This window comes from Telopea speciosissima, chromosome 10 (assembly GCF_018873765.1).
Source record: "Telopea speciosissima isolate NSW1024214 ecotype Mountain lineage chromosome 10, Tspe_v1, whole genome shotgun sequence".
In the NCBI taxonomy this organism is placed as follows: Eukaryota; Viridiplantae; Streptophyta; class Magnoliopsida; order Proteales; family Proteaceae; genus Telopea; species Telopea speciosissima.
The window spans coordinates 37,671,906-37,696,254 of NC_057925.1; the positions used below are offsets into that span (position 1 = coordinate 37,671,906).

General features: G+C 40.1%; 1 protein-coding gene across 1 annotated transcript; it reads right to left on the bottom strand.

The window, feature by feature from the left end:
- Positions 1-12,154: 12,154 nt before the first annotated feature.
- LOC122643532 (lisH domain-containing protein C1711.05-like) lies at positions 12,155-13,187 on the bottom strand. The gene is made up of 2 exons (XM_043837149.1): positions 12,938-13,187; positions 12,155-12,858 (listed from the first exon to the last, which is right to left on the bottom strand). The coding sequence occupies exons 1-2, from the start codon at positions 13,185-13,187 to the stop codon at positions 12,155-12,157; spliced, it is 954 nt and encodes a 317-aa protein (XP_043693084.1).
- Between the last annotated feature and the right edge of the window lie 11,162 nt (positions 13,188-24,349).

A 24,349-nucleotide genomic window follows, 5' to 3' on the forward strand; every position in this document is an offset into this window, starting at 1 on the left:
CTTGCAACTCCTTAACTTGTTTATTAAGGTCTTTCTCATTGGTGTTCTCCTTAGAGGGTTCCTCCAATTGTCCTCGAGAGATTACCTCATTGTGCTTGGCATCGAAGGGCGATGGTTTGGTACCCAGGCAGTTCCTTGGATTGTGGCTTGAATCCGTAGAGTTGGAACCGCTACGTTTGCTGATGTTAGCTTTTTGTGCTACCGGAAGCGGTTGTTCCCGAGAATGGTCTTGAGTCACTGCTCAGATGTTTTGGTGGATAGCCTTTGTTAGATCCAGAAACCGTTGTTGCAAGGTATCGAACTGAGCTTGAGTCATAGGGGCTTGTTGATCACGATGAACTATTCCCGGATTGGGGTTGATCAGGTTATCATGGTTGTTTTCTTGACGAAATGTGTGACCCCGACTTTTCCACCACGACTTGTGTTGCATGGTGGTGCCACAGGGTTTGAGCTTGATTGAGTGGAGATTGCTTGGACTGCCGAGTAGCACTGTTCTCAACAATGTTTAAATTTTGTTCTTCGAAAGCTTCATGGGAGGCCTGAGGATGGTTAGAGGTCGTTGGACGCTCTAGTTATCACCATGTCTTGTGTTGGTGATGATCACTAATACTCTTGACGTTTTCCATAGACGGTGCCAATCTATTGCCGATAGAATCCAACCTTGCTGATGTGGATGTCTTGTAAAAGGTGAATAGATGTTGGAATAATGAACCCGAGGTAAACCCTGGTTAATCTTCGATGATAAAGTCAGATCCAGGCCGGTAAGAGTAATAAATATGATCTCTTAACTCTGGCTATTACTGTTCCTTATATAGTTCGGGTCAGTTGAATAGTTACAACCTACATTTAGTAGATGGTCAATTGTAACAGTCCTCCAATGGTGGGTTGGTTACCATGACTCACCTAGATGAAGGTGGGTAGAAGGTCCAAAACCCAAAGCATCCTTAATGGTGGGGGGCCACTTGTTTATTAGGGTTTCCATACCCTTCCTCTACACATCTTTTATGAAAGTATTTTTCACATATATCAAGGCCCAAGCTTTAATCATGTCGTCATTTAAGGAACTTTGGAAACCCTAGCCTCGACTCTTAATAAATGATTTTTTGAGAACTCCTACCGCATGGAGTTTGTAGAAGTGTGGAGCGTAAAAGCTCATCCTATCAAGAGGTCTTGGGTTCAAGTCTTTTCTTCCCTACCTTTTCCCCCCATAGAATAGGTACCTCTGAAAAAAAGTGGTTTTTCATTTTCATTCGTAAGACCAGTAGAGGATGCTTTGTCCCATTTTATTCGAATCCAATCCAAACTTGGAAAAAGCCATCATCCCGTTTATGTATTCGAGCCCACCTTTAATTTACTGAAAACTTATCTTGACCTGAATGAGTTTCAAAATATTTTTCTTTTGGAAAATTTGTTTTTCTTTCCCACAAAACTTGCAGTTTTGTTTTCATGGGATTTGTTTTTAGGCAATGAATTTTTTTGTAGAATGTTTAGTCCCACATTGGGTGTATGAGAAGAGAGAGAGGTATATATATAGTTATAGGAATTATAAGATCCAAAATTAAAGTCTTAAAGGGAAGCATCTAAAGGAACTTTATGACAAGAAAATTTTTGAACCACATAAAAATTAAATATCATAGTGAGTCGGATTCAGAAATATTTTTCAATGAAGATGATGAAAAGGAAGGTTAGGTCAACGAAGGAATTTATTGGGTTTGGTTAGGGATGTAAACGTTTGGTCAAGAAATATCCGGATTGGATGGTTCCGATCCGTATTCGATCCGTTTACAACTCTAGGTGGGGTTTAAGGCCACTTATTGAATTTCTTGCTTTCATTGGACAACACTATCACGTATATCTTGAAATTATGAGAACTTAAATGAGAAATATGATGGATCCGACTCCTCTACCTCCGTCTGCTCGATACTGTCGTGCGCCTCACACACAAGCAACGCAGAAAGTACCGCCTTACCCCCACTCGGGCAAGGTACTTGGGCAGGGGTAAGGCGGGATACATTCCGCCTTGCTTGTGTGTGTGGCGCATACGGCAGTAGAGGCAGGCAGAAGTAGAGGAGTCGGACAAAATATGACACACCTCAGGTCTCTCCTTGTCAAGGGTTTTAGAAATCGTTGTCGGTAAGGGGTTGGTCTTGGCAGATATCAATCCGATATCAATCCGGATTGTCTTGTATCGATCCAGTTCGGATAGATTTATTCCTGGCATTCATTTAAAAAACATTTTTCCTACATTTTACCTTTCGTCCGTACCGATCCACCAATACAGAATCGGCCAAGAATTGGAATCAAGGACCATCAATACCAATCCGAATCGGGGGATTCCGTGGATCCACTACTGATTTCTAAAACCATGCATCTTGCTGTGAATTGCAAATCCCATGATGGACTTTCTGGTACCTGAGCAAGTGCAGGAACAATTACAACATTTGGAAGCGGTTACAACCGTTGGGATGCAGGATCTGATCAACAATGTTGGAGTCGATCTCCGAGGGATTTGTGAAGCTGTTATTTGGATCAAACAATAAGAATGTTATTTCCTGTCTTCAAAATGATTGTTCATCTTCGCCTTTGCAGATTTGATCAATCTTAGAGGATGTTACTTTCTTGTTTTCATATTTTGTTTGTTGTATTTTCGCTGCATTTGCTGAAAATTTAAAAATTTGACGATTATACTCCATTATTCGCGGCAAAGGAGTGATACTTCTTAATGAAAGTGAATACGAAGGACAAGGAGCACGCACAAAGAGAGATATATATCAATAAAGACAGAGTCGAAAACATATCAGTAAGTTTGTTTTGGAGAGAGATTAGATGGAATATTAAGAACAAGGAACACGCACAAGGTGGACATAATACTAACGCCAACATGAAACTTGTAAATCAATAAAAAAAAATGAATTAACATACCACTGCTTCCCTACATGGGACAACAGTAGTATGTTTGCACCACCAAAGGAAGAAGAGGGATCCTCAATATAAGAAAATTGTGAAAGCGTAACAAAGACCAAAAATAGAAGAGGAAAAGAAGGGCGGGGAGGGGGGAGGGGGGAGCGGCCTTCCAGTCTCTGCAAGGAGACAGAGAGAGCTCTCTCTCTCTCGCTCATAGACGAAAAAACAATTGCCGTCATACGGTTTTTGCTCATTTGTTGAGCCCTTTTGTTGTAGTGTACGGCTTATCTAATGTCCTTATGGCCCTAGAAATTATTCCAATCCAATTATTACTTAGGCCAAGTCTACTATGAGAGTTTCACAAACCTCTATCCTCTCAATTTATCTGTCCGTCAATTTTCTCAATTTCATCTAACAGGGGTAGAAATGATCATCCTATCCCCTGCCTGAATACACTGCCCGGATAGGGTCTACCTCCCTCTATTAGAGGGAATTGAGGAAATTGATAGGTAGGCAAATTGAGGTGATAATTTTCTGAGTTTCACCCTATTTCTATGAATTGTCAATATTGAGAAAGAGAGAAATTCTTTAGTACTTCCCGAATAAAAAGAGGCATAAAAGAGGGAAACATTAAGGTTCATCTAACATCATTATACAGCTGGTAGAAGCAAGAAATTAATATAGGTAATAAACAAACTTATAAAAAAACTAATAAAAAAACTACAAATAGATAAGAAAGATAATATTGCTCTTTACCTCCTAGTGCATTGGGTGCATTCATTTAATGGGCCAAAGGAGATTCAATTGGTGAAGATGGAATATGTTTTGTATCGCATTTTGATTGATATCAGGGATGCATGCTCTTTAGGGAGAAACACGGCCGGGTTTTTTAAGACCCTATTTAGCCCATCCTTGAGTTCTGGTACCTCAAACCAAGTCCAACCGATCCTAGGTCGGGCTGAGATATCTCAGCCCAGGCCCAACCCTGTAGGGCTCAGTCCAGCCCAGTTAGGCCCTGATTGACCCTGATCAGGCCGGGCTGGGTTGGCCCTGATTTGTCTTGTTTTTTTGCGATTTACATCCTCCTATGCATTAAAAAAATGAGACACATATGATTGGGTATTGGTTTGTTATATAGTCAATTGATTATTAGATTTTTCTTTGGGTTAAAAAACTTCGCCTAATCTTAAAATTATAAATATTTTCATTCAATAGATAATTAACCTTTATTTTTTGGTAAACCAATAAATAATTAGATACTAAACAAAATTACAAAATGTAAACAATAAATTGTAAAGCATAACCTAACATAGGGTGGAGCAGACTGGGCGGGCTTGGGTTGACAGGGCCAAACTTACACCTCTAATGCTCTTATTTCTTTATTTTCTTTTTCAATTGCTTGTCTAAAAATGGCGTATCTAGTGCACGAGCCTCCTGCATGTCAAGGTCTGGGGAGGGTCATAATATACACAGTCTTACCTTTTTTTTTCCCTCAAAAGTCTATTTCTAGACTCAAACCTGTGATCACTTGGTCGCAATAGAGCAACCATTACCATTGGGCCAAGGCCTGCCCTCTTTAATTTCCAGTCTATTGATGAAAAAGGACAAAAACAAGATCAAGTCCAGCCCAGGGGTGAGACACTTCAGCTTGACTTCGCGTCAGGGTGGGCTTTGGCTGAGCCCTAGAGACTCCGGGCTGTGCTGGTTGCACCCTTGATCAGATTGGGCAGATTGATCGAATCCTCACCTAGCTATGTCCTACCCCAAAGAAGGTTTTAGCCTTGGGCAACATTAACCCGAATTGCCACTTCTTTTGACCAACCTGCGCTACATGCATCTTGGGACCAGGCTTCAACCTATCTTGAAGAGCTCTATGGTCTATGGTTAGTCTGAATTTAGGTTGGGCAACGTTTAGACATTGGGTTGCATAGTCCTAGGCAAAGATTTTTTCTCACCTTTGCTCTATCCTAATTACAACCATAGCTGTGGGTGATACACTAAACTGCTAGAACAACACATTTTTCATATAGCAAATACATGTTTTAACCTTCTAGTTCTGTAATTTTGGGTTGTCAGGTTAGTAGATAGAGGGTTTTGAAGGTGACCAATAACGATCCAATACCGTGCACTAAAACCTTGTTTTAGACAAGGTTCACTTTTCAATCTCAACTGTGAAGTTGGTCAGCCATCATTACTTTCATGAACCAACCTAAGCCCAGCTGTGAACTTAAAAGGCACTCATGTAAATAAGGCAAGGCATCACAATTTTTATAATCACATCAACTGTGGAGTTGGAAGGCCATCACAAGTTTGTGTGAAGATTCAATGTTTAATGCGTTTAGAAGCAAGAAAAAACGTGAACAGGTACATTTGTTCATTTATTTACTTATTCCCCCCCACTTTTATTGTTTGCTATAAATTGCTGATTGCTTTATCAATTTAGGATCATTTCATGGATGCTTGGAGTAGCGATTACTCAATTTCAGTCTGGTTTTATAGCCTTATTATTGAGATATGGGAGAAAACTAATGAAATATTTACAAGTACTTGAATTGCTTACTATGATCGGCTTCGGTTTGATGAAAATTGTACTTCATTTCCTGAGTTTGTATGTTGTCAAATTTACATTATAATTTTAATTATGATTGATTGTAATTGTTTTTCTATTTCATTGTTTATATGACAATCCAAACTTTTCTTTAGGGTTCAATGGATCAAACTGAGCTGACAGATTTAATTTCTATTGGTGCCGATGGAATTCCCTTTGTATTCACTAATGGAATTTATGAAGAAAAAGTTTGAACGATTTGATGGAGTCAATGCTTCATTTCAATGACTATGCATCAAAAAAGGATAATGACACAAAGACTAAGAATTTGGAGGTGGAATTTATTAATAAGGAGAAGGAGATTGGTTCATTGGTGGAGATATGAGATTGAGACGTTGGGCCCGAGAAAATCGATGGATTCCAAAACTTCTATAGAAAGCATTACAAATTTCTAATAGAATGGCGAGGATAGACAACCATTGCATCGGAGCTGTGGACTCTTTGAAACCTGCATAGGAATTTTAGACTTTATGATTGTGTTCATAAAATATAGGGTTTTTTTTTCAAATGCTCCCTCAAATTTCCCAAACATACAAATGCCCCCTGAACTTTCACTAATTCCAAATGCACCCCTACTTCTAAACTATGTAACTCTCTAGTCCTCCCCGTTAATCTAGGACGTTATGTTCTACTGTCTAGCATTTTGTAAACATGATTAGACCATTCTGCCCTTGATAGGGTAGAATGACCAATTTGGGTCTGAAGAAATCAATGGATTCGAAAACATTAAAAGGAATTGATGAAGGAATGCAAGACACTCTTTTGTACACTGACGTTCCAGCCCCCTTGGAGCCTAAGGTGATTTTTGCTCTAAAACCTTAAAGCTTTTGCTATCACATGCGTATTTGTAAAACGTCTATTTATAATGGGATTGAGACGTTGGGTCCAAAGAAATCAATGGATTCGAAAACTTTTAGAGAAAGCCTTACAAGTTCTTAGATAGACTATCTTCTTTAATTAAAACCCGATACGAGCCGATATGACCTGATCTGTATCCATGGTATTCTGTATTGGTAGTGATCTATACAACAACCAATACTGATACCTATAATCTTGATCAGAATAGCCTTCACTAACAACGGCCTATCTGGGCCTCTGCGATACATGTCAGCTCAATGTGCATGTATTTTTATGACTACTGAAAATAATTAAATGAATTGTGTCGAGTGTATCAAATATCAATATAGGTAGTTACCTAAATAAATACAATATCATGATATGCGAATTGCTACGTGCATTTGGAGATAAGAGTTAGGTGTTATATGGACAAGTAGTTATTGTTTTATTTAAATTTAGATATGTATTATGAAGTTACATGTAAACAAGGGAATCGTTGTAGGATTGTGTTGGTAGTTGTAGTACGTGGGATTAGTCTGTGTAGTAGTTACCTAACTATGTAAGTCTCTTTAAATATTACTTTCGAGAATGGAATAGACATATTGATAGAGTTGGATTCTTATAATTTCTTTTTGAAGAAAAGAAGTCGGCGGCCTCCCAATTGGGCTAGGATGTCCACCGGCTTCGTCCATAAAGCCCCCCAAATCCATATCCTTATTATATATCCCTTTCTCATCTCTTTCTCTCCCTATTATTTCTCTCTATTTTCTTATTTATTTATTTTAGATTATCTTGCATGTAACAAATGGCATCAAAGCTAGGCATGGCCGAGGAAATTGACCGTAACCATTCTATACGGGAATAACCTCCTTTGTTCAAGGGAAAAAACAAGGTGGCCTTCCAACCATGCAAGATGAATAAGAGACTCTCCATCCAAAACTGCAAGTTATGTTGGATTGTCTTCTACCAAGATTTGGGATCTGGGTGGGGATTATTTAAATTTTGACCAAATTACTCAGACCTCCCCTGGTCTTACTGACAATTCAGTGAACCACCCCTGCCCTTCTGACAACTACTTAGACCTCCCCTGATTTTCAAACTGGGCTTCACTTAGCCCCAGTCCGTTAACAACGTTAAAAATATACATTCATTGACCAAATTACCCTTAGTTTTATAGCACCATTACACTTTCATATTCTCATTATCCACACCATCTAAAACTAGCAAAGGAGAGACAATAGGGGTTGAAGAAGAAGAGGGGCGACTGGAAGTTCATCTCCGACGACTGAAATTTATCTCATTCCATCACCAACCGACAGGTAATTAGTCCGACGACCTTGTTCTTACCTCCGACGACTGCAACTTCACCTACATTGCTGCTTCACTCCCTTCTACTACCCTGCTGCTATTCATTCCATCTGAACTTCAACCCATATAGCTAAGAATCACCCCAACTTCAAGCTTGAACATTCTATTTTACCAATACATGCAGTCCCTCACGTTCCAGCAAGCTCCATTCCATTTTGTGAAGTTTGATTTAAAAAATCATGTTTGCATTTTCCTTATTAGTTATGAAACTAGGGTTTTTTTTATCCCAAATTGATTTTTGAGCATGTAAAATTCCTTTCAAATTGCAACATAGTGATGTTGAACTAGTACATCATCTGAGTTGCATGATTTATGCAGGTATGATGTCAAGCTCCAGTGTGAATGATAGCAGGTGTAGGCAAGGGAAATATATAAACATCAAATGCAAATGTCAAAAAAGGGCTGATGTGAAGATCTCTGAGTCAGCTAAAAACCCAAACAAGCTTTACTATGTATGTCCAGATGACATTTGTGGGTTTTTTTTCATGGTGTATGCCAGTGGATTCACCAGGGGAATATGGTTTGACTATGGATGCTCGAGAGGAGACTGGTGTTACCAGGAATGCACCAAGAAATGTGGGAGAAGTTAGTCTAGAAGATTTCAAAAGTCTGAAGAGCAGAGTGAAGAAGCTGGAGATGTTTAATGAAACACTACAGATTTTGGGGAAGATCATGATAGTTTTGTTTGTTGTTATGGTTGTGGTCATTATTGTAAAAATTTGAAATAGGGAAGATGGGAACCTTGAACGAACTTTTGTTCATTGTCAGGTTTGTTATCTTTTTGTGGTTTAAAGGATGTAAGAACCCCTAATTTCTTAATGCAATGGTTCCTTGCTTGTGGTTAAAGAGTTATACTGTTAGCTCTGTTTCTTAAATATTCGACATGAATGGTGAGATCCAATGACATTAATCAATGGCTTATTTCACTAAAAAAAGAGATATTATTGGTTGCCATCAGTAAACATGGGATTCCATTTATAGAGCTAGAGACCTCCTTGGATTTTGATCTATACTTATCACTCCCGTGCTGTATTCCTAAATTTTAGATAGCCGCAACCCAATTTAGAATTTATAATATCAAACCCTTGCTGCCCATGAGGAATCCCAGGTTATTTCTCCTCAGGGACTCTCAAATGTGATTTACTATATATATATTTTTAAATACCATGCAAGAAGATTACCATTAAGGTCCGGAATCTTTATGAAAAAATAAAAACTCCAGCAAAGTAACTTGCTAGACAGGCTACACTAGTGTTCAAAGCTGCATATACTTTAATAACATGTGGCATCCAAATTCTAAAGATCCATGTGGCAGCAGCAACTCATGCACTACTTCTCCTTTTTATTTTAAAACAAAACACCTGTTGTTCATGTGAATGTCCTACTCCAACTCAAATATATCCAAGCAGTGACAGTAATAATGGTATTGGACAATGGAGACCTGTGAAATTTTAATAGGTTAAGAACATGAACCCTGTAAGCATTTAGTAGGCCTGCAACCCCAACTCTTTGCTATTGCAATTGATGCCCTCATGCCTCACCTTGCCTCACCTATGATCTTAATTCATATTAAAGACAAGGTTCCCAACGCATCCTTCATAATCAGTGAAGAATGAATAATGACTCAAGCAACACTAGGCAAGCTAGTGAAGTTGATAAGAATAACTTCTCAAATAACATGTATTACACACCATCTACTCCCTACTGTTCGATCACTTGTCATACACATAAACAAAACATCAAAAAGATTGTTTTGCACACATAAACTCCATACTGTTCCATTACTTCTCAAACACATAAAGAAAACATCAAATTGTTTTGCACACATCATCTATACTGTTCCATAAACAACCATAGAAGCCCAATAGTTACACCAAATTAACTCAATAACAAAAAAACACAAGGCAACAAGGTGGGCTGGCAGTAGCAGCAGGACCATCACCACCACAACAGCACCCGCACCACCACCATCATAGCAACAACAGGACCATCACCACCACAATAGCAACAACATCACCACCATCATAATAGCAACAACACTATCACCATCATAACAGCAATAGTAACAACAGCAGCAACACCATCATCCTAACAGCAGCACATCAACATCACCCTAACAGCAGCAGCAGCAACATCATGATCCCCACAACAGCAACAACAGCATCACCATCACCACCACAACAGCAGCAGCAGCTGCACCATCACCACCACAGCATAAGGAAGTCAAAATGGTCTAGGTTCATGAGGACCATGGTCAGCTTTCTCAGCCCTCCTTGCCTTCTTCTTGGCTAACTTGGCAGCCATTTTTGCTAATCTATGCTCTTGCGCAGTGACAACTGAGGTTGTAGAAGATGCCATTGACCATGTTACCCTTTGAGATGAGCTGGTTTCACCATGTTTATTACTCTTCTGCTTTTCCTATAAAAGTCCATTCTCAATTAGTTTCAACAACAAAATTCTAAGAGCTCAAATTCTAATCTACTGGAGCTCTTTGGCAGCCCAGTTATATTACATACATAAAAACATAACCTGCTTGAATATGTTTAAAGGATTTTAGAAATAGTACCTTGGAACTTGATCTCTTCCTAGAAGAAGAACCATTCTCAGCTACTGGAGCTCTTTGACAATCCCTCCTATTGTGCCCTATTTCCTTACAGAAATCACATCTGATACTTTTTTTTTGACTTCCTAATATCTTGAGAGGATTATTCACCAGGTTCCTTTTTTCTACTCTTGTGTGGTCTACCAGGTAACCTCCTCAATGGTAGAGGCTGCAAGACAAGATTGCCATCATCATCATCATCCAATAGGAGGCTTACATCTGGTAATGGGTGTATCATGGTCTGATGTGCTTGTAGATATGTTTGTACTATAAAATATGAATCACAGTAGTCTTCTATCTTTTGTCTCTTAAAATTAATTGATGCTGCACCATGGTTGCGAGGCAGTCCTATAGCACCCCACACTCCACAATCACAATAAGTATTCTCCAAATTAACTACAAACTTGTACCTCCCATCTTGTACCTCAAACTGATTTGTGAATGCAGGATAACTGTACAAAATCTGGACTCACTTTGTACTATGTCCAATCTCTTCTTCATTTGTGGTATCACCCTACCCACAAATGAGACACCCATTTCATACCTCTTATGTAACCTACCCATCAATCTCAACCTTATCTCATCAATCAAAGTAAGGATTGGTTTGCTTCTTGACTGTCCTATCCACTGGTTGAAAGACTCTGTCATATTGTTAGTGACATGGTCACTCTTGATCCTATGGTCAAATGCATGTCTAGACCATGCTGATACTGGATTTTTCATCAACCAGTCCTGGGCTTCCTTATTGAGAGACTTCATGGCATTCATTGACCTCTGGAACTGAATGGGATTGTAGGCTTTGACAGCAGCCCAGAAATGGCTCTTTAATAGTGCACCATGATAATTCACTTTAAAGTTGTTGTACAGATGTCTGGCACAATGCCTGTGGTTGGCATATGGAAATATCTGTGCTATTGCTTGGGAGAGTCCCTATAAAACATGAAAATGAAAATGATCAAAATTTATGTGATGTATAGTACAAGTCATAAACAAACCAGTTTCCAAAATTGATCTAAAACAAGAGCAAACCTTACTCATCATACCTTTTGTTTATCAGTCATGAATGTGATGGGCATCACCATTTCTGTAAAAATTGAATCATGCAAGTGTTGTAAGAAGAACATCTAGCTATCCTTGCATTCAGATTCAACAACACCAAAAGCAACAGGGAATAATCCATTATTCCCATCAACTGAAATTGCTGCCAATAACACACCACCATATGGTCCTTTAAGGTGGCAGCCATCGAGGCCTATAAATGGCCTACACCCATTCAAGAATCCCTTCTTGCATGCTTCAAAGCAGATAAACAGGTGCTTGAATACTCTAACTTCTTTCAATAACACTGTTCTCAGTTCAGATTCTATCACATAATTGCTCCCTACATTTTTTTCTAATAACTTATTTCCATACTTTGGCAAAGTGCATGACTCTGCATGTGATCCTTCAATCCACTCCCATGCACGAACCCGAGCCCTATAATATTGCATTTTGTGAGGCTCAAGTTGCCATTTGTCTTTCAACAACTGCTTCATTGTCTCTTTTTTCATGTCTGGGTCACTCCTCAATTTGTCCTCATGTTTTTTGGCCATCCATGTTGATGTTGCATTATTATTTTTGCTAATTCTGACACAAGTGTGCTTTGAGATATATGTTTTAATCATATAAGTGCCCACCTCATCAATAGGTGAACCATGGCACCTCCATATTCACCCATCACCTTTACAAATTACAGTAACCCTTGACTTTTCATTTTTTTGTCTCAGAAATTCAAATCCCTCTTGAATAGAATAATCAACAAAAGCAGCCTTGAATGCATAAACATCAGTAAAAATTTATCCAACTTGTTGGCTAATTCTTTCACCCTCCTGATTTACCCCCTTTAATCCCTCCGCTTCATCTAACTGGTAATGAGACAACTCATCCTTACTCTCTACCTCTGATTTACTATGTTCAGAATCTCCATCACTCTCACTATCACTACTATCTGTAGATGTTTCAACTTCATCCTCAGAATCCTCTTTCCATTCTTCATCATCTGGATCAGACATTTCAAAGCCCTCATCATCAGTAGCATCCTTGGTACCTGAATCATCTTCTTCACCCCCTTGAGCACTACTCTCCTGTATAGTAGCAGTCTGGCTACTTGAATCAACATGTACACCCCCTTTAGCATTAGTATCCCCTATAGTGGTTGTACTCTGACTTGACACCTTTACCACACCAACACCTCCAGCACACTTGCTAGCGGTCTGAACATGCTCAAAACCAGCAACAGTATCACTAAGTTTAGCACAATTTCTACTTGATGATCTGATAGTAGAAGGAGTCTCAGTATTTGCACCAACTGTGCCAATACTCTTACTATTAAACCTCACAATATTATTACCCATGGTAGTGGCACCACCTCTCCTAATAGTAGACTTTTTAGGTCTTATGGTGCTAGGACCACCTCGCTTTTGAATATCAGTTCTGGCTGTCTCCATAGTTGATAGAAACTCATCCTCTCTAACTGCCAAACTGCTTACCTCATCCCTACCTACCACATCATCAGGATATCCATTAATGGTCCAAGTATTTGTTATTTCCTCACTAGCTTGCACATTGTATACAATTACTTGCATCCAATTGTTCAGCCACACAAAACATTTTTAAAACATCCATATCACACATCACTTCCATCTCTTGAATCATATCAGGTAACATGAATTTCATCTGGAAAGTCACTGTTTTTCCCTTAGGGATATGTCTCAAGACTGAACTGTAGACATCATATACCATATCAAGGTATCCATATTTATCTGGGTCTACATATCTCTCTATAGTCCTCCCATAGTAATGATAAACTATTTTGCATACAGTACCCATATTGTTTCAAACTAGTACTCAAATAGTGGCCTGCAATGGTTAAGATACACATATTACTCATCATAAATTACAGACAAGAAGTATAGACATGATAGATTTTTGAGAATGCACAGTTAATTCACAATGTTTTACTTGCACTAAAAATACACATGGATTAATAGCATCACATAGCATAAAAATGGGGGGGGGGGGGTGGGGTGGGGGGATTTAACTTACGGTTGAGCTATTGGATTAATGACATTACATTCAATATCATAACAGAGCATGACAGAGCATAAAAATGGGGTGGGAGGGGGGACTTCTATGGTTAATTTTTTATTCCATAACAGAGTATGGCATAGCATACCAATGGTGTGGGGGATTTAATTTACAATAAAGGGCTAAGCTGTTATGGATGAGCTAAAAAATGATATGGGAAAGAGAAATTGATTCGATAAATCATAATAGAGCATAAAAATGGGGGTTTTTTTACCTTATAGTAAGGGGTTAAGCTTGGGTTCTTGGTTCAGGGATGAGTATCAACTCAAAACCGATGAGTGCTTCGATTGGGGTTTTTAGTCTGACAAGAGAGGGATGAGTATCAGTTCATAGCAGCATAAATGAATGAATAAGATATATTTAACATAAGGAGAACAAAATACCTTGGGGGGTTTCGGTTTCGTTGAGAGCTTGTGAAAGGTAGAGATGACGATGGGTTTGCTCTTTAGGTTATCTATTCATTAAGGGGCAATAGGGTAAATTCATATTAGGTAAAAACCTGTTTTTTTAGTTTTTTCACAATTATCCGATACCTATCGTTAAAAAACTAACGGACTGGGGCTAAGTGAAGCCCAGTTTGAAAATCAGGGGAGGTCTGAGTACTTGTCAGAAGGGCAGGGGTGGTTCACTGAATTGTCAATAAGACCAGGGGAGGTTTGAGTAATTTGCTCTTAAATTTTTATTGGTGCACTCTTTCGTGTCCTACAATTGGTTTTGAGGACAAGACCTATTTTAGGGGATGGATTGCTACGTGCATTTGGAGATAAGAGTTAGGTGTTATGTGGACAAAGTATTTATTGTTTTATTTAAATTTAAATATGTATTTTGAAGTTACATGTAAGCGAGGGAGTCATTGTGGGATTGAGTGGGAAGTTGTAGTACGTGGGATTAATGTGTATAGTTGTCGTGATGATATTGAGGTCCTGACGTGACCAACGACGGAGCCCTTCTCAAGGGAGGAAGTGGAGTGTTTCTCTTTCTTAGAGGTTTGTCTTAGGTCTGGAGAGTCCCATGTGGAGAATGCTTTATCAGAGAAGGATTCCTATATGCATAGAGGCTCCTTTCGGTGGGCATCAATAAATGCTCATAAATGCAGTGGAGATATAGAGAGTGGCTTCTTTCACTGGATCACCACCTTCTTGAGGGTTTTTGATGTGCTAAGGCCCCCTGTAGTGTGCCCATACCTATTTGAGAGGTGATGTTTTAGGTCATGTAGAGTTGCCTTTGATAGGCTTCTTGACCTAACGGATAGCTTCTTCTTTCTTCTTTGAGGGGGCCTTGAATCTTTTAGCTACAGGTCTTCGGGCGAATAGTTCTTATCCGATAGGCCCATCATGAGTCTTCGGGTAGATAGTTCTTACCCAATAGGCCCGTCATGGGTCTTTGGGTGGATAGTTCTTACCCAATATACCCAATTGACTGTCTCTACTGGCGTCACGTATTGTGGTGTTATTGGGTGGCCATTATATGGTATAACATAAAGCCCCCCTACCCCAAGATTCGTGATCCGCTGCCGAACTTATTCCAATTCCAACAACTTGGACTTGGATCGTGGGGATCATCGAATACTTCGGATCAATTGGATCTACATTGGATCTCACCTGAATCACCCCATCTATCCTCCAGAGGAGAAGTTTGGTTTCAAACTCCTACTCGAAAAGGAGAAGTACGCCATGCTAATGTGCCTTGGATGATCCACATCTCCGGGTTAGGCACTGATGAGCATATTGAACTGTCCCCAGAAGCAAGGAGTATGCCCACGTGTTCCAACGAGAAGACCAAAAAAACCAATTTCAGCTCCACGTAAGATAGCCAAAATATGGTTGAGCAATCGACATGATATATTTGCTCACATTCTGGGCGAAGGTCATAATTTGCAGGAACATCCTATATATGGTGTTAATAAGAGGAGGTACAGTGAAAGATTTGCCAGGTGTGAAATCCCATTGTATTCGGGGAGTCAAGGATTTGTAGAGAAAATGATATTCTATATTTCTATGTAATGATAGAATTAAAAAAAAAAAGAAATTCTAATAATTCTAATATAATATTAGTATTAGAATAATAATAGAATTCTAAATAGAATATAAATTTAAATGTAATAAATGAAAAATGAAATAAGAAGAAAATTTGTGAATAGATTTCGTTTTGGGGTGTGTTGGAGTAGAACAGATTTTGGTGTGCCTCCTACGATCTCGCGCCTTGCTATTTTGTAGTAGGTTTTGTCCCCAGGTTTTTTCTGAATCTTTTTAAGATTTGGGTGATCTTGTGTTAAACCTACTTTGCTTATGCGCCCCCTCGTGTAAGGGTGTCAACTGGTACAATTTTGGTAATACGGTACGATTTCGGTAGTGTACAGAAAACATGTTTCAGATGTACCGATATCGTATCGCATAAAATTTATATTTCTAATGCCGATACCGTACCAATTCGATATGGTTTCGGTATAGAATATATACGGTACAGAAAACGGTACAGATTCGGTACAAAAAGGGTTCAAAATTTGGTTTTTTCTGTGTCAAACCAGTTTTGACTGAATTTCTATATAATTGCTTAAAGAAGAAGAAGAGGAAAGAAAAAAACTGCAAAGAGGCATACACATTGCACTTGCACATTCTCTAACAGAAAATCCAGCAAAGAAAATAATAGGAAGAACGATAGAAATCAAGAAGGTTAAAGAAAATATAGGAAAAGAAGAAGTAAATTCCCAAAATGATGATAGATTAATCTTTTGTGTGGTTGTTGCTTTTTTCTTCAAAGATAGCAAACGTTGTGTTCTTGTCTTGTATCATTACCAAGTGAGAGCTTTATGAAGGTAGTTTTAAAGAAAAAGAAAATAATTTGATGGAAAACCTATTAAAGATAAAAGACTATAGGTTGGTGGCTTCATTACCGTAACAGTGTCGATTTATTGTTTGTTTACTTTGGCATGAGCAATCTGTTTGGGGTTTTCAAAGTTTTGGGCATATATGTACCATCATTGTCAATAGGAAGGTGATAGATTTTAGATTTTTTTACCTAACAACAGAGCAGCCGTAGGTGAGGAGAAGCAGATTTGTTGAAGAAATCCTCCTTCAGCTTCTGTTTCACAACGAGCTAGAAAGGTTAATGGCCGAAAGGAATTAGGGTTTCTACTTTACCCTTATCAATTTCATAACCCTTTAGGTAGTTTTTTTATTTTACAAGTTTACCCTCCAATACAGTATGGTATTGGCACGGTATCTGTAAAACAGTACGGTATCGGTACATCCGAGACCAATATCGTTTTCTCATACCGTACCATACCGTTTTTGTAACGCGGTACGGTTTGGTACGGTTTTATGCGGTCGTTTTGGTTTCGGTTCCAAATTGACACCCTTACCCCGATGATATTTTTCGGCTTCGGGTTCTGTTTGGGTAGTGCAGCTTGTGCCTTGGAGCATAACTGTTGTGTCATTAAGGCAGGAGTGATGGATGTCATTCCTCATCTTTGCTCTTGCGCTTACCCATGCATTGAATCTTGGGGAAACCTGACGCATCACGCGGAATAGTAGTTCTCTTTAGTGAATCCTCATCAATGCCTCTTTTGGAAAATGTTGTTATTTGTGACATTCGAGGCGTTGTATCCAGAGGCCTCCAATGGAGAGCCGTCACATTTAACTGGGCAGTTATTCCTTCTATGATTTTCTCAGGTGCATGTCTTGTCCTTCTATCTGGACCGTCGTATGCTTTTTCATCTCAGCCGTTCCTTCTTGTTTATGAGGGTGGCTCCTTTGTTTCCTGTTTCTGCAGACACCGTGAGGCTTCTTCCTTTGTCTCTTCTTTACATCGTTGTGCCTGTTGTTCTAACTTGGAGCTACATGTTTTGTCATGGCACCGTTTGAGACATCTCCTTGCCTGGGGGGAAGGCATTGTGTGACAAACCCGTGCTTGCCTGCCTTTCTCTTTCTGAGGGTTGCGCCCCTGTTATTTTTCTTTTGGACTTTATCTTTATATGGTGTAATAGTCTCAAACTTTATCTTCAGATGGCGCCTGGCGTCGTGATCTGTTGGTATGCCCAGGACTAGGGGTGTCAACCAGTCGGGCTCGGTCGGTCTCGGTTGGGCCTAGTCGGGCCTCACCAATTTTATAGGCTGCACCGTGTTCGACCATTTAGGCATTCAGGCTTGCCTTGGGCAGGCATGGTACGGTTTCATTTCGATCGGTCGGTGTTCGGTCTTTAATCGGGGCAGCCTTATTCAAACTAAACGGGCCTAAACCGGGTCTAAAACTGGCTAATGAGCCGTTTGACTCTAAACGGTCTCTAAACGGTGTGGGCTTACTAATTGACATGCAACCAGAATTTTAAGTTCAAACCATCACACCATTGGGCACTCACTGTACACCTCAACTCAAAATCAAATAAAACTTATCCCAACTAAAATAGCAACAGAACATCGAATAGAAGCACATCTAACAAAGTAAGTAGATGGAAAAATAATAGCAGCACAACACCGAATAGAAACACTTTTAACAAACTAAGTAGAGGGTAATAAAAAAAAAATAGCAATACAACACCAAATAGAAGCACATCTAACAAAGTAAGATCTAAAAACTAAAACTAAGCCTCATCTCACCTACGGTAAGTGTATCTAAATCTAACCAATAAATGTCAAAGACCAACAAAAAAACAAACAAAAAAAAAGGAAATTTGAAGGGAAGGGGAGGGGAAGTTTATAAGTTAAAGGGTCGGGCTGGGTCGGGCTGCAACAGGGCGGTCTAGGTCGGGCCTGGAATCAGTCGGTCCGGTAGGGCGCTCGATGGGCTAGAACCCCACACCGGGACCGCCCGATTACTAAACATGTTGGGCTTAAGCCCGACACGTTTAGTAATTGGGCCAGGCCGGGCCGGGCTTTAACGGGGCGGGCTTGATCGGGCCTAGCGGGCCGGGCATAGAATTGACATCCCTACCTAGGACTGCCTCCTCTTTTGGTTGTTTTGCGGTAGCTTCCGTTGATCACCTCTTTGGAGCAGGGGTGACCCATGTGGCTAGGTTCTTTACCCCAGGTGCACTCCATGGCGATCATAGCTACTCCAAGGGAGCCCCTAGGCTACGATGAGAACTCTTGAGGGGTTTTCCTCGATGGTGATTCTCTTATATATATATATATATAGTCTCTTTAAATATTAATTTCGAGAATGGAATAGACAGATTGATAGAGTTGGATTCCTATAATTTCTCTGTGGAGAAAAAAGGTCGGTGACCTCCCGATTCCGTGGGGACGTCCGACGTCTTCATCCGTAAAGCCCCAAAAACCCCTTTCCCCTATTATATATTTCTCGCATCTCTTTCTCTTTTCTTATTTTTTTTTTTTTTTTTAGATTATCTTGCAGTAACATGAATCATCATAAAATAGACTAAGACATTTGTTATTTAAGGTACTCCATGTAAGATTTTTTTTCCTTTAAAAAAAAGGACTGAGTTTTCCTTAAGCCATGGGGAAGGAGAATCCCTTGACCTCAACTTTTGTATAGGTGGGAGAAGGTATCGTGCAACAGGGGGACGGTGTGATCAACTTCTTCCAATAAGGAGGTGTTTTAGGACCCTAAGCTGGTGGCTGAACCTTTCCACGCAATGAAGGAAAACTTCTCCTTAAAAAAATGTTAACGAGAGATGCATAAAAGTTCATTTTTCGTTTTTTATAAAATTTTGAAGGCAGTTTACTTGACATCCAAATTTAGGCTACATTCTTGGAGTAGACTTTGGGTCTATATTTTGAAACTCGTTTTTTCTCAATTTTCTCGTATCACAATGCATTCTATTCCGAGACTGCATACCAAACACAACCTTAGTATAAAGGAAGGTTATGCCTTCATTTGAAGCCAAAAAGGGTAGACTGTGTAGGAGTCTTTATTGGGATGGTTATGATTAGTTAGATCGAGTCCTAATCAGTTTCACCTTGAACTATCCTGAGTAGCTATTCAATTCCATACCTGGGGAACCAGTATCAATAATTAAAGGGTGGGTTAGTTTTGGCTCTTAATTTGAGATGTAAATAGATCGAATACGAATCAGAGGTGTGATCAGATCCAGATACTTCATGACCAGATACGGATATCCCTAAATGGATAAGGATGCAAACCGAATTCGGATTTTTGATTATCCATTTACATCCCTGACTTGTGTAACCCATACCTTCCTCCCCCAGCAAATACAATTCACTCTCAATCCATGTATCTTAGTTGTCATAGTCTCATGATTCTCATTTCCTCATTCCTTAGAACTTGTTGAATCTTCAAAAACCCTCAAGATATTAATTATTATTTTTTTATTATTAGTTGGATATCTATTCGGATCGGATAATTTTTTTTTGGATATCTCTAAACCAATACGAATGCCCCTAAATGAATATAGATGCTAACCGAATTCGGATTTATGAATATTCGTTTACATCCCTATTCTTAATAGGTTTTAGGCACTGTTGTTCCTCTTTCTAAAATCCCAAAATCCATTCCTAAGCAAGTCAATTACCTGTGGTGATTTACCAAAAACAATTACCTATAAGTGATGCAATGATTCATGTTATCGACCACACTACTTATATCAGATAGGCCCACTTTTATCGGCAGATCTTCGACGCATTATTCGTGAGGATAAAGCTGGATTGCCAGTGTTTAGAATGCAATTCTTGTTTTTGGTCTTGTGTATGGGTTTTTCAGGGTGTATTGTGTGAGAGAATTATATTGTTCTTCTTGTGGGTTTGGGGTTAGGCGGGTTATGTCCCCCCGAGTAATCAATTTTTTAATAAAATTTCTTGGGGCAGACCCGGATCCCAGTGAATGTTCGAGTAAAAAAAAAAAAAAAAGAAAAGAAAGATAGGCCCACTTTTCAATCTCAAGTGTGAAGTTGGAAGGCCATCACAACTTCATGAGCCAACCTACGGCCAACAAAAGCCCCACGATTTTAACAATTGATTTTAGATTGGGCTACGCCTTCTGGAGCCCAGAAGCTTACATCCTTATACCCTAGAGATTGCTAATACCTTTGTCATTCCAGAAAAAAAAAAAAAAAAAACATGTTAAGATACATTAAAATACTCCAATTAATAATAAAATAATCACAAATATTTTAATTCAATATTAAAATATTAAAATGAAAAAATGTGGAACATTACAGCACATCCACGAACAACAAGGGGGTTCATTGAAAGACGTCACTGTCACATAGTTGAAACTGATCTCACTCTCCTTGCCTACAGTTTTTTTTTTTAATTTTTTTTTTATACCCCGAATATTATCTAGGAACCGGGGGAGGCCCTTAGAATTTTATTGAAAGTTTTTAAAAAATCAAATACAGAGGGGGGGACATACCCACCTTACCCCTGGCCCAAATGATACATAATCTCTCAAACTCTCATTGAGCCCCCAACCCTTACATTGTTGACTATCAGGGACCTCCTATTTCCTTAAAACTGGAAGCCCCACCCTATCCTCCCAGAGAATTTGCTGAAAGCCTCTTGGGAGAGCAGAGTCAGAGCGGTAAACGCTATTGCCGCCTGTTTCACAAGCAAAATTGGCTAGCCAATCCGCTACTCTATTACTTTCTCTGTAGGCAAAAGAGACTGTGAGCTGACAAGAGCAGCTAATCTTCATGATGTCCTCAAACCAGTACCACCCTTTCCAAAGTTGACATTTCCTCTGGTTAACCATTTGCACCTTCATGGCTGAGTCAGAATTCACATCAAAAGCAACATAGCCCAACTCCTAGCAGATTAACAGCCCATCTCGAAGGGCCCTTAACTCGGCCTCAGAACTAATACAATGCCCACCCCTCCTCCTATGCCTGGATTCCCCTTACATGCGCCATCAACGTTTAGCTTTATAGTCCTAGCCGGCAGCCGCCAGCAAACCGGGATTGGTGGTTTCCTCACCGGGTTGTGACCCTTCAAACCAAAGCACTGCAAAATTAATTCCTCCCTGAGACTCGACCTATGCCTGTTTTTGGAGGGGAAGGGGAGGCTGTGTACCCACTCCTTGATTTTCCAAATAATAGTACCAGCCGTCCTTGGATTTTCCCCATGCATCCTATTATTCCTTTCGTGCCACAGCTCCCACATGATTAATGAGGGAATGAAACCCGTGATCTGTCCACACATGCTTTGATAATTTGCCACATTGAGCCAAAGCGAAAATTTACTCCTCAGATCCTGGTTGTGAACCAAAGCAATGTAAAAAATCCCAGCAAAATAACACCACACCTTAGCCGCCGTTACCCCTTCCACCAGGCAATGGATGGCCGTATCACACTTTGGGTTGCCACAACAAACACATCTTGACGCTAGGGGGATTCCTAGGGCCATCAAAGAGTCATTAGTGGGGATTTTACCATTCATAACCTGCCATATGAAAAACCCAATCTTCGTAGGGATGGAGTGATTCCATATCCATCTCGTGTAGGGAGTTGTAGTGGCCTGCTGCCTCAACTCGTTCCAAGCTGATTTAATTGAGAAATTACCATCAGAGGAGGGTGTCCAGACTAGCCTGTCCTGTTTAGTAGTTCAATGGAAATTCCCCGTGGCAATGCACTCCTTGACCGACACTGAGTCAATTTGGTTTACTATAGCCCAATCCCACTCACCATTCATGTCAAGCACATCCTTGACACATAGAGAGAGATCCGTCTGCAATGCGTTGTCCACAAAGTCAATTAATGGCCCCACCCCCACCCAGTCATCAAGCCAGAAACTTACATCGCCTGAGCTGATCAACCATCTAGACCTTTCAAGGATAAACTCTTTAAGTGCCAAAGCTCTTCTCCAAGACCTGGACCCAACCCCGCTTGATCCAACTAAAACAAAGTGAACGTTCTTGAAGAACTTAGCCTTAAAGAAATTGCTCCATAGCGAGGTCTCAGAAAGGATTCGCCATAAGCCCTTCAACCGGAGAGCCAGCCCCACATCATCCAAGCACCTTATACCCAACCCACCTTCCAACAGAGGCCTACAAACTTTCCTCCAGCTCACCCAATGATGTCGTTTGCCCCAGTCCGAATTCCCCCATAAGAAGTCCGCACAGATTCCATTAAAACTACGAATAACTGTTTTGGGCAAGTCCACCGAAGCAATCAAATGTATTGGCATGGATGCCAAAACATGTCTTAGAAGAGTGAGATGTCCTCCTGAAGATAATAGCCTCCCTTGCCACCCCTCAATCTTATTCCTTATCTTACCCAAAAGCTCATCAAAAAATGCTACCCGTGCTCTTCCAGTAAAGATAGGAACCCCTAGGTAAATGATGTTCTCCTGCTAAAACCAGAAATACATCCAACCCTACGAGCTCTAGCTTCTGAGGTCTTATGACTCATAATGTAGCAACTCTTTTGTCTGTTAACAAACTGCCCTGAGAAATCCTCATATCTGCCTATAAATCCAAGGATTTGCTTCAACGAGCTCTTCAAACCCTTGGTAAAAATAATGGTGTCGTCTGCAAACAAAGAATGGGAGATGCCAGGACACCCCCTCAGTAGATGAAAGTAAGCAGCCCGTCCCTCCACAAAAGCTTCCTCAAACCTCTGTTCAAAACCTATTCTACAAGAATGAATAGGGCCGGTGAAAGTGGGTCGCCTTGTCTCAGCCCACGAGTGGAGTAGGCGTGGGAGCCCCTCCCCAAACAACAGAAAACCAACAGTTCTCCACGGTCTTTTTAATTAGGTCAATCCAAGCATCTGCAAAACCAAACCGTGCCAAAACTAAATAGAGAAAACTCCACTCCACTCCACTCCTTGGCTACAATTTCGTCTCAGCAATATTGGCATTTCGCCTTTGAAACAGCTGTCTACCTCACTAATCACATGGCCTCCAAGGTTTCTCAAGGTGTTTCTCCCTTTCATCTTGTTTAAAACAAGTCTCCATGTTACACATTTCTTCCATTATTGGTGGTCTATGTTTTTATTTCTTCATCCTTAAAATAATCACAAGATGCAATTTAGATGTACTCCTTTTGTCTTTCTTGGGTATATCCCTTCTCACATGGGCTACCAATGCTTGGTTTTAACCACAGATCGAAACTATATTGCAAGACAGTTCATTTTAATGAGTTGTCCTATCCATTTGCTAAACCTTCTATTCGAGGTTCGACACCACCTACTCCTTCTTCTGCTCCTTGGGTGTTTGCTCCCAACTCTCACTCTCCCCCACTCCTACCTACTCTCCTGCTTCCCATACCAACATCCACTCGACTAGCACATACTCCCTTATTGGTGCCCTCTCCATGCTCATCCTAAAACCCGACCCCTAGCAGACCTCTATGCCCAACCACTCTCTTCCTGTGATGATCCTCAAACCCCACCCTTCACCATGTTTCGAAACTCCTCTCACCCACCCGCTCGGTCTCACCCCATGATCCTTTGGCCTTGCCACAAACCCCAAACCCACATCTCCTATATCTCCCCCACTCCCTAAACCTACCTGCTTCTCCCTTGCCAACCGAATACCTGAGTGGCTGTCTACCATATTCAACAAATTTAATGCTCTTCTTCGCAATGGCACTTGGACACTTGTGCTTCGTCATCCTAACATGAACTTGGTTGGTTGCAAATGAGTTTACAGGACCAAAAGTAACACCAATGGGTCCTTAGAAAGGTACAAGGCACTTTTGGTAGCCAAGGATTTTCATCAGCAGTAAGACATTGATTACACTGAAACTTTCAGCCCTGTTCTCAACCCACCACTATTCAGACTACTCTCTCTTGCAGTGTCTTAGGGATGACCCATTCCTCAATTGGATGTTCACAATGCATTCCTTCATGAGGTCTTAGATGAAGAAGTATACATGATTCAACCCGTTGGCTTTGAAGATTCTTCTCATTTGATCCATGTATGTAAATTGCATTAATCCTTATATGGGTAGAAATAGGCACGAAGGGCGTGGTTTTAGCGAGTCTCCCA

Bases quoted from the DNA above. Each gene is read 5' to 3' on its own strand.
- LOC122643532 (XM_043837149.1), bottom strand. From the start codon at position 13,187: ATGGGTACTGTATGCAAAATAGTTTATCATTACTATGGGAGGACTATA. The intron at 12,859-12,937 runs GTAATTGTATAC...ATGATGTGGTAG, and splicing joins GGCTGAACAATTGGATGCAA to GTAGGGATGAGGTAAGCAGT.